Source organism: Oryctolagus cuniculus, chromosome 13 (assembly GCF_051225735.1).
Source record: "Oryctolagus cuniculus isolate XC-2025 breed Fujian yellow rabbit chromosome 13, ASM5122573v1, whole genome shotgun sequence".
NCBI classification, from domain to species: Eukaryota; Metazoa; Chordata; class Mammalia; order Lagomorpha; family Leporidae; genus Oryctolagus; species Oryctolagus cuniculus.
In genome coordinates this window covers 105,617,880-105,635,003 of record NC_142879.1, presented here as the reverse complement: position 1 = coordinate 105,635,003, position 17,124 = coordinate 105,617,880, and the positions used below count along the sequence as shown (strand labels likewise).

General features: G+C 43.5%; 1 protein-coding gene across 1 annotated transcript in view; it reads left to right on the top strand.

Annotated features, from left to right (window-relative positions):
- Positions 1-17,124, top strand: part of MYO3A (myosin IIIA) — a 236,160-nt gene that overhangs the window by 167,191 nt on the left and 51,845 nt on the right. The window contains exons 20-23 of the mRNA XM_089312433.1: positions 850-997; positions 9,644-9,797; positions 13,110-13,198; positions 15,983-16,112. Of these exons, the coding sequence (XP_089168559.1) occupies positions 850-997; positions 9,644-9,797; positions 13,110-13,198; positions 15,983-16,112 (521 nt within the window). The remainder of the gene's footprint in view (positions 1-849; positions 998-9,643; positions 9,798-13,109; positions 13,199-15,982; positions 16,113-17,124) is intronic.

Sequence of the window (17,124 nt, the reverse complement as noted above, 5' to 3'; positions counted from 1 at the left end):
CTGTGGTCAGGGAGTGCAGTGGAGGATGGCCCAAGTGCTTGGGCCCTGCAACCCATGGGAGACCAGGAGAAGCACCTGGCTCCTGCCATTGGATCGGCACGGTGCGCTGCTTGCAGCGCACTGGCCGCGGCGGCCATTGGAGGGTGAACCAACGGCAAAGGAAGACCTTTCTCTCTGTTTCTCTCTCTCTCACTGTCCACTCCTGCCTGTCAAAAAAAAAAAATATTTTATTTACTTGTTTGATATGTAGAGTTACAGAAAATGAGAGAGAGAGAGAGACAGAGAGAAAGGTCTTCCTTCCATTGGTTCACTTCCCAAATGGCCGCCACAGCCAGAGCTGTGCCAATCCAAAGCCAGGAGCCAGGTGTTTCTTCCCAGTCTCGCACATGGGTGCAGGGGTCCCAGGACTTCAGCCATCTTCTACTGCTTTCCCAGGCCATAGAAGAGAGCTGGATTGGAAGAGGAGCAGCCGGGACTAGAACCGGCGCCCATATGGAATTCCGGAGCTGCAGGCGGAGGATTAACCAAGTGAGCCACAGCACCAGCCCCAACTCATAGTTTTAATTCTGTTTTACCACAGATTTTTGCGGTCCCTTTTTATATCAGAAGGCAAGAGTGATTTCTGGGGTACCACAAAAATATTGTTCCATTTCCATATGAAAATCAACATTGCCTCCGTTATCTTTATGTTCTATGGAAGAAACTCTTTCAATTAAGATTTCACTCTCAATGTGCATTCTATGGTGGTAGTTTCTTAGTTTGGTCAAAAATGAGAACTTGGAGCTACCAGATGTGCTTTACTTCCTAAGTCAACTATCAGAACTCAACATGCTACTTTAATTCTTCCAGTGGAAATGGAGATGAGCTGAACATTGGCATCCTTGATATATTTGGCTTTGAAAATTTCAAGAAAAACTCCTTTGAGCAACTGTGCATTAACATTGCAAATGAACAGATTCAGTATTACTTCAACCAGCATGTGTTTGCGTGGGAGCAGGTAAGTGGAGGTTCTTGCTACAGAAATGTGTGCGCGTGTGTATTCCATGCAGACTTGTGCAAATGAAGCAGGACCTAAACCATCAGTTGAGAACGTTAAACATTTAAAAAGACAAAGAAAAACATTTTATTTTCTCCATGTCCATAGTAAAGACAGAAATGAAAACAAACAAAAAAAAATAGTACGAATTTGGTGTCACTTGTCACATGATGTTAAATGACCTCTGTTGAAAATCAATCCACTCTTCTTCAAAACTTAGCAAGTCTGAGTCCTTGCAAACCAAGGAATTCCTGGTGAAATGTAAGTAAACAGATGAGTCTGACAGTTTCTCTTTCTGTAGACTGCATAGTTGAAATTCTATTTGAAATTTCAATATCCATCTAAAATGCATTAAACTTTTGAATTCCAGTAGCTAGGCAACAGAACACAAGATAATGGCTTTGCTGCGAACGCCATGAAACGGTAATTTTGTCAGAGTACAACGTGTAATTTCTGACTCAGCTTCAAGAACATTCTTCCTTAGGAAAAAAATAAGAGGCTCCACTGAATTTCATTTGCCTCTACTGTAATATAAAAATTACCCAAATTATTTTATTAAATCTGAGTCATATTTGACTTGTCATGTGTCTCATTGAATAATATTAATTTCATGGTGTTTATAGATCAGAACTGTTTTTTTTTTAAGTTTGAGATAAATTAGAGTTTTATTCCAACTGTTCAGGCTAATTAAGAGTTTATCTTGAAATTACACTTTGAAAATATTGGTCACCAAAGAAAACATTTGGATGTTGACATTTTGTAGACCAAGAAAAGGATGTGAATGTAAGACTTTGTGTTTGTACAACTTCCTCTCATTCCATCAGATGTTCACTCCTTCCCTATCCCCCCTTCCTTCCTTCTGCACTCCTCTCCCATTGTTCATATCTATTATGAAATCTCTTTAAATCTTAAAATGAAGCAAGGAAATCTCTGAAACTCTTGTCCACTCTGGCCTCTCTGCAACCTTGACCCTTTCTCTTGATCCCACAGCCAAGCTCCTTGAAAGTATGTCTGGAACTCCATACATTGCACTGACCTCTTCCTGCCCTGGGTACACTGAGCCCATGGCATCTGGCTCTGACCGCCCCCCACCCCTGGAATGGCCCTTCCTAATCTCACCCATCATTAGTGCAACTTTTTTTCCTTTCTCACTACACTACATGGAGGTAAAGGTCATGTTTAATTCTTTGTGTTCTTTCCGAGGCTGTCATAAAACAAGTGCTCAATATGTATTAAATTAATGGCTTCCTTTTTATGCCTCACAATACTCACAGAGAGAAGTGAAATTTTTTTATTTGAACATCTGGGCATGAGTCGATTAGAATTCCCTACTTTCTGGGACCAGGTCCATCCTTTTGTGTCTGCTGTCTGATTAATTACTGACTTACACTGGTAGACCTCCATTTTCTTTGGAGTTTGGGGTTAGAACCTGGTTTCGTTGGGACTGCTCTTAAACTAAAGAGATACGTTTCTGTCGTTGCTGCTTTTCACTTTTTACAGAGTGTTACATTTGCAAATTGCTTTGATTGATAGCTTTGGGTCCCACCCATGATCCTAATGCTCATAACTCTCTTCCCTTCGGGGCTTGCCACAGAATCTCTTCTGCAAGGCCCTCTAAAACATCCTTAAGAGGCTTTCAAAACAAAACCACTCACAGCATCCACTCCCCACCACCAACAACATTAAAAATTCATCTCGAATGCAGGGTTAGGAGGGCACTTTGAGGAAGGAAAGCCCTCCCCAATCTTTCCAATCGCCTCCCTGCGAGTCCCTGCTGCACAGCCTTGTGGGCCAGATGTTGGCAACTGGGAATGAACCAACAGATGAATGTAGGATCCAGTCAATGCAGGATTAGTCAACCATTGTCTCAGTTTTCACTCTGTCATTCCTGCAAAGGCAGGAAATGTAAAATGTAAGGACTGCATGTATTAGCCATCACAGATGACAAGCACTCTGGAACTAACAGAAACAGCTGTTAAAAGGAATCATTCATGAAAGTCATGATCACACTTTGTTGGTCCAAGGTTGGACCTGAGAGCACCTTAGTGTCCTGGAACCCTCAGTGCCCATCAGCAAGATGTAGTGTTTTCACATTCATGGGACAGCCCAATCATCTGGCCACATCTCAGCCAGACACAAGGCTTGGACATCTTCCCTAATGAAACACTTCAGATTGTGCTTAGACAAAGAAACGTTATCTTTCTTGACAGTTCTTGACATCAGAACACGAATAATGGTCTCCTGAGAGTGTTGCCTTGTTTGGCCTAATTTCAGTTTAGTGTAATATACAGTGGGATGCTTCAGCACCATTGGTTTCATAGATATTTTAAATTTTTTCCCATTGCCTTCCATTCAAAAAATAATCAGTAGACTACAGTGAAATATTTTTAGTCAAAGAATTTACGATGGTGACCTAGTCTACAGCTTACTGAGTAGATAGTTTCATATTTCTTCAAATGGTTGCCTCCAATTAGTTGTCTTACTTTTGAAACATCTTCATAAGTCTAAGTCTAAGTCTAGGAAATAGCAATTGCTCTTATCTGCTCATTGGCAGCTGTGCCTCTTGTATCTCCTCACAACCCACTTTTCTGTTGACATGAATAGATGCCCCAGACTCGCTTAACCAACTTAGAGCATCCAGAACTTGTATCTCTCCTTTTGCCTTGTTATCCCATAAATCTCCAACAGTTTTAATTTTTGTAATTTCTTCCTTTTTTTTATCTTACTGAAAAATTTCCAAAGATTTGTCTTCCAGCTTGGATATTCTTTCTTCTAACTCACCAAGTGTGTTGTTAATGCTTTCTACTGCATTTTTTATTTGATCTATTGAATTTTTCATTTTCAATATTTCATTTTGATTTCTCTTTAAAATCTCAGTTTCATGGGGAAAATTTCCATTCATGCCATGTATGGATTTCTTTCATTCATTGATTTGCTTCTCATTCTTCTGAGTAATCCTGTGACCAATCTTTTGAATTCCGTTTCAGGCTTTCCATTAGTCTTCGTCTTCACATTCTAATGGTGAAGTGTTATTGTGTTCCTTTGAGGGCATGGTGTTGTCTTAGTCTTGTCTCTTGAATTTCTAGGTTTATTTTTAGGCATCTGTGGAAATACTTGTTAGTTTTTTACTCTGATCACTTTTATCTTTGAATTATGCCTCTGTGGCTTTGTATAATGTCTACTCCAACAGTAAAAACCAGAAGTGTGTGCTGGGTGTGGCCAGGGAGCTCTGGGTGGGGCGAGTATCCAGGGTGACACCCAAGATGGGCGTGACGGATCTCCTCTTTTGTGTATCAGAAGGGAGGGTTTGATTACCTCTGTTGGCGTATTCACATCCTCACCTCCTCTCTTCCAAGGTGATCAATGCCCAGGGGTTAGCCCACATTGGGAGCAATACTCTTCCGCACTGCCATAAGAACCGCACAAAGGATCTGTGCAGTCCTCAGAGAGAGCAATTGAATTTTACAATTGAATTTTAAGGTCTTAATGATTCTTCCATATTTTAAATTTTACAATGCATGCATGATGCATTTATACGGTGGTCCCCCTCTCCTTCAGTTTAGCCTTCTGTGGTTTCAGTTAACCATGTTCAACCATGTTTTAAAAATACAAAATGGAAAATGTTTAAAAATTACTTCGTAAGTTTTAAATAACTTCTTTTGCAGTATGCTATTATAATTTTCCCATTATCCTAAATTTCTTTAACTGTGTCCAATTTATAAATTAAACATTATCATTGGTATATGTGTGGGGTCTTCAAAAAGTCTATGGCATATGTATATAATGAAAAAACTTTGCATGGTTTTCAAAATTTGTTTTGCACCAAAACAAGCGTTTGTAGCATTTGGCATTACTTGGACTGTCAGTCTTCCGAGACAAGGAAGACAACTGCAATCAGAAATTAACACGCACTCAGTTTGTTATCTGCACTGTTATCTTCTTTTAACCCGGAAAAACACTTTTCCAAACAGCTTCTGCACGGGCAGCTGTAATCAGCTCTTCACTGTGCCCCACTCGGCCTTGCCTGGGTACTCTAGTCCCTAGGGTCTCTCCAGCCTTGTTGGATCAGGCCCCCACCCTCGTGACCTCACATAACTTGAAGAACCTCTTTACAATCCCTATCTGAAACACAGTCATTCGGATGTGGGTTGGGAACACAATTCAGTCCAAAAGACCAAGTCATTGATGTAGCATGCCCAAGTCTCTGGATGCGGCAGTGAGTAACTGAGTTCCTACTTCCGTGGAGTTGTCATTCTCATGGTAGAGAGGAAGGATCATAAATGGATAAGCATGCTAGAAACACTGTGAAAATTTCTAGGGCATGGTAGAGTGCACAGAGTGACCAGTGGAGAAAAGGAAGTCCCTGAATTCATTTGAGAGGTGGAGAAGGTCTCCAAGGAGGTGAGACTTAAATGATGACAGTTGACCTTGACTGGTTACTAATTTATGTTGAGCAATTTATGCTTAAACGTGCAATTGCTGCAGAAACCACATGGAAGCTGGCAGCCTCTCTTCCTAGAGTGATCGCCCTTCCATGCTGCTCTGGGAGCCCAAGGGCTGAGTGTGGTCATTGAGAATCTCTCCAGGCCTGAATTGTTAAGCCTGCTTTGTTGGCCACAGCCACGGGGGAGAATCTTCCATGGGCTCTGTTACTACTATGTCCTTTCACAACTCACACTCAACATCCAATAAAAAAGAAGGAAGATCTTGACTCTGGTATGTGGTTTCTTAACCTCTAAGCTTTCTGATTTCAACTTTTCCTCGATGGGTATTTAAAATGATTATTCATCTAGCCATTTTCAAAAGGAAATTCAGGCAATCAGAAGAGAGGAAGTCTTCAAAAAGTTCCCAGGAAATATGGGGCCAGCGCCGTGGCTCACTTGGTTAATCCTCTTCCTGCGACGCCAGCATCCCATATGGGCACCGGGTTCTAGTCCTGGCTGCTCCTCTTCCAGTCCAGCTCTCTGCTGTGGCCCGGGAGGGCTGTGTAGGATGGCCCAGGTGCTTGGGCTCCTGCACCTGTGTGGGAGACCAGGAAGAAGCACCTGGCTCCTGGCTTTGGACTGGCGCAGCACTGGCAGTGGGAGCCATTTGGGGAGTAAACCAGCGGAAGGAAGACCTTTCTCTCTGTCTCTCTCTCTCACTGTCTATAACTCTACCTGTCAAATAAAAAAAAAAAAAAAACAAGAAAGAAAGAAATATGTATTATGAGATAAATAAGCAAAGATTTGTTTTTTTTTAAATGCATCAAAATAAGTTTATCTTTTCATTCCATTTTCTGTGAATTTTTTGAAGTTTCCTTGTACATTAAATACGTCAGTTTTAATGCAGGTAATAGCACTACTCACCTCTGCTTTAATGGTATTTTTTAATGTGCACAGTGGAGCAGAGGATTTTTGAGGAACTGTGAGCTTTGTTTCTTCATATCTGCTTAAAAGCAAGCATTTTGAGGGGCCATTATTGGGGTGCAGTGGGTAAAACCACCACCTGCAACGCCGGCATCCCCCATGGGTGCCGGTTAGTTCTGGCTTCTCCACTTCCTATATAGCTCTCTGCTAGTGGCCTGGGAAAGCAGTGGGAGATGGCCCAAGGAGTTGGGCCCCTGACTCCCATGTGGGAGACCCAGAAGAAGTTCCAGGCTCCTGCTTCAGACTGACCCAGCCCTGACCATTGCAGCCATCTGGGGAGTGACCCAGCAGATGGGAGATTGATATTGATATTTCTCTCTCTCTCTCTCTCTCTCTCTCCCTCTCCCTCTCCCTCTCCCTCTCCCTCTCCCTCTCCCTCTCTCTCTCTCTCTCTCTCTCTCTCTCTCTCTTTCTCTGTGTGTGTGTGTGTCCCTCTCTCTCTCTGTAACTCTGCCTTTCAATTAAATAATAAATAAATCTTTTTAAAAAATCATTTTGAGATCAAGACTGTTGTAAAGATACATAATACATTGTTTTGGGCATGATCACGAGTACAGTAATAGCATTTTGTGCCCCGTTGGTTTCTCTGGGACCCTATACTAGCAGGGGAGCCTGTGGTTCTCCCCATCACTCATCTCTGCCTAGTGTGACCTGTCGCAGAGGCATCTGGTGAACCTCGACACAAATAGAAGTGACGGATGCATCAGCTTAGACCTTGACCTTCCGTGCTTCCTCTGTAGAGTCTACAGAGGGTCTTTTGAACTTTGCAGTTGTGATTTAAGCTATTACATGCTGTCAGCAAAATGTGTCCCACAGTAAATAATTCTAGGGCTGTCTGCTTCTCCCAAGGTCGCCTTCTGATGCGAAAGCTGTGAAACTGCATGACATTGTGTTCATTTTCTTGTATTAGATAAGCCAAATGGTTTTCAGATCCTCAACTTCTTAGACCAAGGATTCTATCAAATTTGTATGCATTGGATGTTGTTTCATTTTTAAATATGCATTTATTTTTCCCAGTGACACCTTTGAAATAAGGCTCCCACCATAGTGTAATTAAAGGTATGCAGCTTATCAAATGCCCCATTTGCCATTGGCTAATATCCAGAAATTGCAACAAATGAACTTTCTCTAAACTCCTGTGGTCATTGAACGTAGCATCCGCCTATCTTATGTTGCCTTGTATTTTCACGGTAGCGGTTACATAATCTCCTGGGAACCTGTGACCTCCCTACACAATTGTCACTCACTGTCAAGTCATCATTCAGAGGCCCCGTGTGTCCTCTCTGGTACAGACCACAGCCAGGGTAGGGTGCAGCATGACCACCAAGTCGCAGGAGCAGAGCTGGAACACAGGTCTTCACATCCCTTTTGTAAAACAGATCATTGGCACCTGTGTTGTGCCAGCACCACAACCCTATAGTAATCGTCAAAGGCTCATTATTTTTATTTCGTACGTCTTATATTCAATGGCAAATGATAATTAATGTGCCATATATTTTTATTGTGTGAGATGGGGAGTCTTACCTCTACTTAATAGATGAGAGAAGAGGAGCTTATAGAGGAAGACAACCCCAGTGTTTAAGCATCAGAGCCAGGTATGAAACTATGTGTATGTGGCTCTAAATCCATTGATTTGGAACCCATGACCCACTACTGGGTAGTGAGTAGTAGTCCACCCTACTAACACTGTAAGCGTCTGAAAGCTTGACTGAAAAGCTATGTAAACACTCTCAATAAACCCAGTGGGGAAAGAAAGTGCAGTGCTAAGATACACCTGACTAATATGACATAAATTCCAGAACATAATTTTATTACTTCTCATTACCAATGTGCTCTCCACGTCATAAAACTTGAGAAATATATAATTCTAGTATAGAGACTAGAAATCCTTATATGACCACCCTGTGAGTATAATCCATGCTGACTTTAATAAACTAGTAGTTCTTTTTTTTTTTTTTTTTTTTTTTTTGGGACAAGCAGAGTGGACAGTGAGAGAGAGAGACAGAGAGAAAGGTTTTCCTTTGCTGTTGGTTCACCCTCCAATGGCCGCCACGGCTGGCGCGGCCGGCAAGCTGCGGCCGGCGCACCGCGCTGATCCAAAGGCAGGAGCCAGGTACTTATCCTGGTCTCCCATGGGGTGCAGGGCCCAAGCACTTGGGCCATCCTCCACTGCACTCCCGGGCCACAGCAGAGAGCTGGCCTGGAAGAGGGGCAACCGGGACAGAATCCGGTGCCCCGACAGGGACTAGAACCCAGTGTGCCGGCGCCACAAGGCGGAGGATTAGCCTAGTGGAAAGAACAGGTCTTCAAAGAAGGAGGTACCTTTCTCTGAAGGGAGGAGAGAACCTCCACTTTGACTATGATCTTGTCTAAACAAGATAAGAGTCGGAGAACTCAAGAGGCTTCCATAGCCTTGGAAACTCATGACTGGTGCATAGGGAGATTACTGATGCCATAAACAGGAGTGTTAATTTGTAAAGTCAACAACAGGAATCACTGTGCACTTACTCCTCATATAGGATCTCTGTCCTTAATGTGCTGTACATTGAGACTTAATGCTATAACGAGTACTCAAACAATATATTTCACTTTGTGTTTCTATGGGAGTGCAAACTGTTGAACTCTTTACTTAATGTATACTAAACTGATCTTCTGTAAAAAACAAAAAAAAAAAAAAGAAGAAGAAGAAGAAGAAGAAATTATCAATTCCCAACTTGACTCTCACTGGGATTAAACATGACAATAGGTCTGATCTGATTTCATCATCATTTAAAAAATCATCTATTATTTTTCACTTTATGTTTCTGTGTGGGAGCAAACTGTTGAAATCTTTACTTAATGTATGCTAAACTGATCTTCTGTATATAAAGAGAATCGAAAATGAATCCTCATGTGAATGGAAGGGGAGAGGGAGTGGGAAAGGGGAGGGTTGCGGGTGGGAGGGACGTTATGGGGGGGAAGCCATTGTAATCCATAAGCCGTACTTTGGAAATTTATATTCATTAAATAAAAGTTAAAAAAAATAAACTAGTAGTTCTGTGCTCAGAAAAATAAATTAACAGCCTCCACTTAAGCGCAATGTCATAGGGAGAAATTTATGGTAATACAAATAAAGTAGAATTTTCAGCAGTAACTGCCAAGTTATGTGCAATTCACCAAGTTTCAAGCGAATTTTTCTGTCTATCATGACCTGTTACAGAATGAATATCTCAATGAAGATGTTGACGCTAGAGTTATTGAATACGAGGATAACCGGCCCCTCTTAGATATGTTTCTGCAGAAGCCAATGGGTTTACTCTCCCTCCTTGATGAAGAAAGTAGATTTCCCAAGGCTACAGACCAGACTCTCATAGGTGAGTTTTCAGCTGGGTGTGTCTGCATGGTTTTAGGAATACAGTCATGTGATTTTAATTGACTTTTTAAAAATTATCTGGCATTCGGGATGTCCAAGAGATGCCCATACGCCCGTGTTTGTTGTAGCACTGTTCACACGGCCAGGGTGTGGAGTCGACCTGGGTGCTCTGTTGGTGGATGAGTGGATAAAGAGCACCTGGTTACCCCTACACAGTGGAATAGTACTCAGTCATAAAAAAGGATGCAGTCTTGTTGTTTGCAGCAGCACAAATGAGCCAGGAGGACATTGCGTCAGCACAGAAGGAAAACTACTGCATGTTCTCACTTCGGTGTGAAAGCTTAGAAAGCTGATCTCAGAAGAACAGGGATTGTCAGAGGCCGGGAGGAGGAGCATGGGCCATGGGTGCAAGGGTGCAGCTGGGTGGGAGGGGTAACTGGTGATGACCTGCAGCACCGGGAAGTCACTGACTGAACAGTTAATCGTGTGTCTCAGAGCAGCTAATGGGATTCTGCATGTTCCCAACACAAGTGATCAGCGTTTGAGGTGCCTGGTATGCTGCTTATCCTGGTCTTACCTGTTGTGAACATGCGCTGGAATACCACGCTGGACCCCATACAGATGTATGATTGTATGTGTCAATTATGAATAAACACACACATTACTGTCTTTAAAAAAAATTATCTGGCATTAAAATGGCAGTCAGAAAGCCTGCATGTAAGACTTAAGAGGAAGTTTTGAATCTGAAAATAACTTAGACTGGTGAATATTGAGTAAATAATTAAAAATGTGTTTGGATATTGTACTTCTCCTTACTTCATAGAAGTACCCCAACTGGAGGATCTTGGGTTAGAAATGACCTTAGAAATTTCTAAATTAGAAAGTGTTGGGTAAGGGCTGGCAGTGTGGCACCGTGGATTAAGCTGCCACCAGCAATGCCAGCATCCCATATGCACCAGCTCCAGTCTTGGCTGCTCCACTTCTGATGAAGCTCCCTGATAATGCACCTGAGAAGCACAAAGTACTTGGACCTCTGCCAGCCTTGCAGGGGAACCAGATGGAGTTCCTGGCTCCTGCTTTGGGCTTGACCCAGCCCCAGCCATTTTGGAGTGAACCAGTGGATGGAAGATTGGTGTCTCTATCTGTACATTTGTCTTTCAAATAAAATAAATAAGTTTTAAAAAAATTGGTGAACAGGGCGGAAAGACCTAGACTTTTGGAAAGATAGCTGACAGGCAGGAAAAACACTGTTTCTGTATTTAATCGAGGCAAATAGCCTCAAATGCCTTAATAACCTTTCATTTACAGTACATTAATAAGTCTCCATGGTAATAATCCCAAGTCATCAATGAAAGATTAAATGATTCCACTTTTTCTGTTTGAGGAGTGTATAATGTTATTAGAAGATTAGTATCCCAAATGATTCAAATGAAAATCTTATGCTACTTACATTTACAAAGGAAAAAAACTTTTGATTTTTCAAATATCTGAAAAACTCATTTAAAATTTTTTTATTTGGAATGCAGAGAGAGACAGACAGAAAGAGTTCTTTGATCCACTGGCTCACCCCTCATATGCTTGAAACAACCGAGGCTGGGCCTTCCCAAACACAGAGGCCTGAAATCCAAGCCAGGTCTCCCAGGTGGGTGACAGGGACCCAGCTACTTGAGATACCACCTGCTGCCTCCCATGATAGAATTCGCAGGATGCTGGACTCAGAAGCAGAGTCAGGAATTGAACCCAAGAACTCTGTGGTAGAATGTGGACATCCCAAACTACATCTAACTGCTGCACAATGCCTACCCTGAAAAAGATTATTCTGTGATGCGGAACATTGTGTTTCCTGATGAGAAGAGAGTGGTTGTGCGTAGTAAGTGCTTGTAGAATCTAAATTCACATTTTTCTCTTTTCATGCTAGTGACAGCCAGAGCCTGTTTCTTACCACTGCTTCCAGTGACCTATGGATTTGTGAATTCTCACCTCTAATTGCACAATACTAGATGGACAAGAAAATAACTCAGGGTTGTGACAGCAGTCACCTGATTGTCCTACAAGGAACATTTTGATATCAAATGTATCAAAATGTAGGACATGCAGTGACACATTCTCTGAAGGTGGTAAAAATTGTTATAGAGGGCCGGCGCCATGGCTCACTTGGTTAATCCTCCACCTGCAGCACCGGCATCTTATATGGGCACCGGGTGCTGGTCCCGGTTGCTCCTGCTCTCTGCTGTGGCCTGGGAAGGCAGTGGAGGATGACCCAAGTGCTTGGGCTCCTGCACCAGTGTGGGAGATTGGGAGGAAACACCTGGCTCCTGGCTTTGGATCAGCATAGCTCTGGCCATAGCGGCCATTTTGGGGGGTGAACCAATGGAAGGAAGACCTTTCTCTCTGTCTCTCACTGTCTAACTCAATCTGTCAAATAAATTTTAAAAAAAGACATTCAAAATTGTTATAGAAATATAACTGCCTTCCTGATCCTATTGTGCCAGTTAAATAATCAACGGTAATCTGGAGATCCAACAATAGAAAGAGCAAAATACCAAAGGTTTTTATTTTTAAGATTTATTTATGTATTTGAAAGGCAGAGTGACAGAGAGACAGGAGAGAAAAAGAGATGTTCCATCTGTTGGTTCACTCCTCAAATGGCCACAAATGCCTAGGCTGGGCCAAATCAAAGAAAAGTTTTCCCACATGGGTATCAGAGGCCCAGATTCTTGGGCCATCCTCTGCTGTTTTCCCAGGTGCATTAGCATGGAGCCATCAGAATTGGAGGAGCTGGGATTTGAACCAGTGTTCCAGTGTGGGATGCTGGCACCTCAAGCAGTAACTTAGCCCACTGTACTATAACACCAGCCCCAAAACCAAAGTTTTAGGCTCCAGGCTTGACATCAAACAAAATTCTGTAGCGAGTGTCAAGTAGTTTATTCTCTCTATACCAAATGTGCCTGACCAGGCACCTGTGAATCACCTGGGAACTTGTTAAAAATGTGAATTCTTGGATCCCTCCCCAGCACTGCTGGGGGTGAGCCCCAGCCACATGCCTCTTAACAAGCCCTCAAGATGACTCTGATGCATGGGAGGGGTGAAGAACTGCTGCTGCACATCAGTATGGGGTGGGAGATGCTCATGGTCTTGGGGTTGACTTTACCATTCAGAATTCTATTCCAAATCTTCCTAAGTTAGCTATATAAAATACTCTGTCACTGTTGAATGCATGTCATTCCTTTTATGGTGAAAGAAATGATTCAGACAGTATTTTTTTGAGGTTCTCCTACATGCTTGATTTTTGAGTTCAATTCTTTTTCTACAGAAAAATTTGAAGGCAACTTGAAATCTCAGTACTTCTGGAGACCCAAAAGAATGGAACTTAGCTTTGGAATTCACCATTATGCCGGAAAGGTAAGCACTCTTAAGAATTACACCTGAGTTTCTTTTTAGGCTTTTACTGAATAAGAAGGATCGTCAACTTAAAACTACAATGGAGGCAAATGCTCTCCAAAGAAAAGCATTCACTAGGGAATGAATGACAGGATTATAATCTAGGATACTTGTACCATGTCGGAATATGGGCCTATCCAGGGAGACCCAAGAAAACAAGTGCTGTGGAAGGTAAAATGAGAAAGGTCCCTGTGTGACAGCATGTTTTCTGTTGCTGTAAGAACACCTGAGGGGCCAGCACTTTGGCACAGCAGGTTAAGCAGCCACTTGCAATGCTGGTGTCCCATGTTGGCGCACCAGTTTGAGGCCCAGCTGCTCAGATTCCAATCCATCTTCCTGCTAATGCACCCGGGAACACAGTGGATGATAGCCCAAGTGCTTGGAACCCTGCCACCCACATGAGAGACCCAGATGGCTGTTAGGGACATCTGGGGAGTGAACCAGTAGAGGCTCTCTCAAATGAATGAATGAATGAATGGGGCCATGTGGGGAGTGAATCAGCAGATGAAAGATCTCTCCAATAAATTAATAAATCTTTAAAGAGAATGCCTGGGGCCGGCGCCATGGCTCAGTAGGTTCATCTTCCGTCTGTGGTACCAGCATCCCATATGGGCGCTGGCTCTAGTCCCGGCTGCTCCACTTCTGATCCAGCTCTCTGCTTTTGCCTGGGAAAGTAGTAGAAGATGGTCCAAGTCCTTGGGCCCCTGCACCCATGTGGGAGACCTGGAAGAAGCACCTGGATCCTGGCTTCAGATTGGTGCAGCTCTGGCCACTGCGGCCATTTGGGGAGTGAACCAGCAGATGGAAGACCTCTTTCTCTCTCTCCCTCTCACTATCTGTAACTCTACCTCTCAAATAAATTTTAAAAATCTTAAAAAAATAGAGAGAATACCTAATGCTGAGTACTTTATAAACAAGTTTTTTGGCTCAAAGTTTAGGAGGCTGAAACATCAAGATTTAGCACCCCTATGGATTCAGCCTCTAGTGAGGGCCCCCTTGGCTACATCACATCATGATTGATGGTGACATGGGCTGGGGGTGCCTGTGATAGGAAGGATCACTTGGTGAGACAAGGAGCAGAGAGGGCCACTCTTGCTCTTTCATAGCAGCCCACCCCTAGGGGAACCAGCTGGGGTCTCACAAGAGCTAGGTTAATTCAGTACCTCCAATGACCTAATCACCTCCCTTGAAGCTCCACCTCTTAAAGGTTCTACACTGGGGGCTAAGCTTCCAGCACATGGACTGTGGAGAGTAAAACTCTTTCCAGAGGCTGGCGCTGTAGTGCAGTATGCTAAGCCTCCCCATGCAGTGCCTGTATCCCATGTGGGTGCCGGTTTGTGTCCAGTCTGCTCCTCTTCCAATCTAGCTCTCTGCTAAGACCTGGGAAAGTAGCACAAGTGCTTGGGCCCCTGCATCCATGTGGGAGACCTGGAAGAAGCTCCTGGCTGTTGGTTTCAGATTGGCTCAGCTCTGGCCGTTGCAGCCATTTAGGAAGTGAACCAGCGAATGGAAGACCTTTCTTTCTGTCTCTCCCTCTCTCTCTAACTCTACCTCTCAAATAAATAAATAAAATATTTTTAAAAAGAGTTTTAAAAAACCCTCCATCCAAAATGTGGCAGTTACTTAATGGGAAGCAATTCTCCTTGGCTACAAGGACTAATAACAAGGTGGTGTCCTTCCAAAGTTTAGTAGGCAATTGCTGGGTAGGTGTCTTCATAAACGTATTTTTTGTGCAAGCTCACGGTGGCCTTTGTGCAAGATCGTAGTTTCTGTGATAGTTCTTGCAATTGGACCCCTTCTTGTAATGGCCCCCTCATTTCTTTTATTAGGATTTTTCTCTAAGATCCACTGTGGGGGCTGGTATTGTGGCACAGTGGGTAAAGCCACCACCTGCGACACTGTCATCTCATTTGGGCAAAAGTTCAAGACCTTGAACTTCTGACCCAGCTCCCTGACAATGATCTGGGAAAAGCAGTGGAGGGTGGCCCAGGTGCTTGGGACCCTGCACACCCACATCAGAAACCTGGATGAAGTTCCTGGCTCCTGGCTTCAGCCTGGCACAGCCCTGCCCTATATAGCCATCTGGGGAGTGAACCAGCAGGTGGAAGGTCTCTATCTCTCTCCCTTCCTGCCTCCCTCTCCCTATCCCTCCCTCCTCCCTCCCTCTCTTTCTGTCTCTCTGTAACTGCCTTTCAAATAAATAAATCTTTTTTTAAAAAAAGATGCACTGTGAAGCTGGAGAGGCTCACATTCTCAATCAAACTGTAAAAGAAATCTTTGAAAATCTGTGTGTCCCTGTGCTCAGTGCAGAGTGAGTTCTCAGCAAATACTTTTTTTTCTTTTTCTTTTTTCTTTGGACAGGTAGAGTTATAGACAATGAGAGAGACAGAGAGAAAGGTCTTCCTTCCATTGGTTCACTCCCCAAATGGCTGCTTCAGCCGGCACTGCGCCAATCCAAATCCAGGAGCCAGGTGCTTCCTCCTGGTCTCTCAGGCGGGTGCAGAGGCCCAAGGACTTGGGCCATCCTCCACTGCCCTCCTGGGCCACAGCAGAGAGCTGGCCTGGAAGAGGAGCAACCGGGACAGAATCTGGCCCCCCAACAGGGACTAGAACCCGGGGTGCCGGTGCCGCAGGCAGAGGATTAGCCAAGTGAGCCACGGCGCTGGCCCCAGTAAATACCTCTTGATGCTATGTTGATGGTGTTGACACCGACTGTGGTCATCTGACCACGTACTTTATCACCAGGTCCTCTACAGCGCAAGCGGGTTCTTAGCTAAGAATAGAGACACTCTTCCAACTGACATCGTGCTACTTTTGAGGTCCTCGGAAAACAGTGTCATTCGGCAACTTGTCAACCACCCTCTGACAAAAACAGGTAAGGAAATGTCCTTTAAATGAAAGGTTCTCCAAATCCAACTTGTCTTTGTGACTGTCATTCTCAGTTTTTCATGTTTGTTTTTAACTCATTAAATATTTATTTGTGAATATCTTTGTCCATGGATCATTTTGAGGAAATATAAAAATAAATTAAACAAGGTAGATTTTTATTAAAGAAAAACGCTCACCAGAAAGTACGGTAAAATCTTGCTACTTGTTATATGAGCTCAAACTCCTCCCAAGAGTTTAGAATCATCTGATTATCTACTGTTTTCAGGAGAGGGGAGGCTTTGTATAGTTCTCTGAGGTCCTGTTAGTTTAATGAGCTCTGGTTAAAAATTCTAAAAAGAAAAAATAGGGAGGCAGGCATTTGACCTAGTCATTACAACACTTACATCCCATATATGAGTTCCTGGATCCCATCCCAGATCCAGCTCCCAGTCCCAGCTTCCTGCCAGTGCAGACCCTGGGAGGCAGCAGGTGATGGCTCACATAGTTGACCCCTGCCACCCACGTGGGAGACGTGCTGACTGTATCCCAGAGAGGGTTTCCTTCCTGCATCTTTGTCTCAGGGCCAGACTTGTGCAATCACAATGAGAAGGATTTGCCAGAAGGATTTAGGCTCTCGTTATCACCTTAGAGGCTGGAGAAGGGTAATAACCATTCTGAGGTCACACTGAGTTGGGGAGGTTTGGGGACACTACTGTTAGAATGATAAACTCTGGGATTGTGAGCTGTTGGGTTCGTTTCATTTGGTGAGTGTTGGCAGAGCAGTGAAAGTGAGCTACGTTCCCAGGGCCTGCCTTGTGCTACGACTGTTACCCCATTTCATCAAAATTCTGCAAGGTGGGCAACATAATCCCCGTGTCACGGATTTCAGCTGCAGATCTGAGACTCAGTGACCCAAGGGCAACACAATTTAGAAAAAACAGCTGGGATTTCAAATCCAAGTCCTTCCGGCTTCCAAGAAATGAATCTTTTCACTAAACCATCATTATTTCACTGCCTTG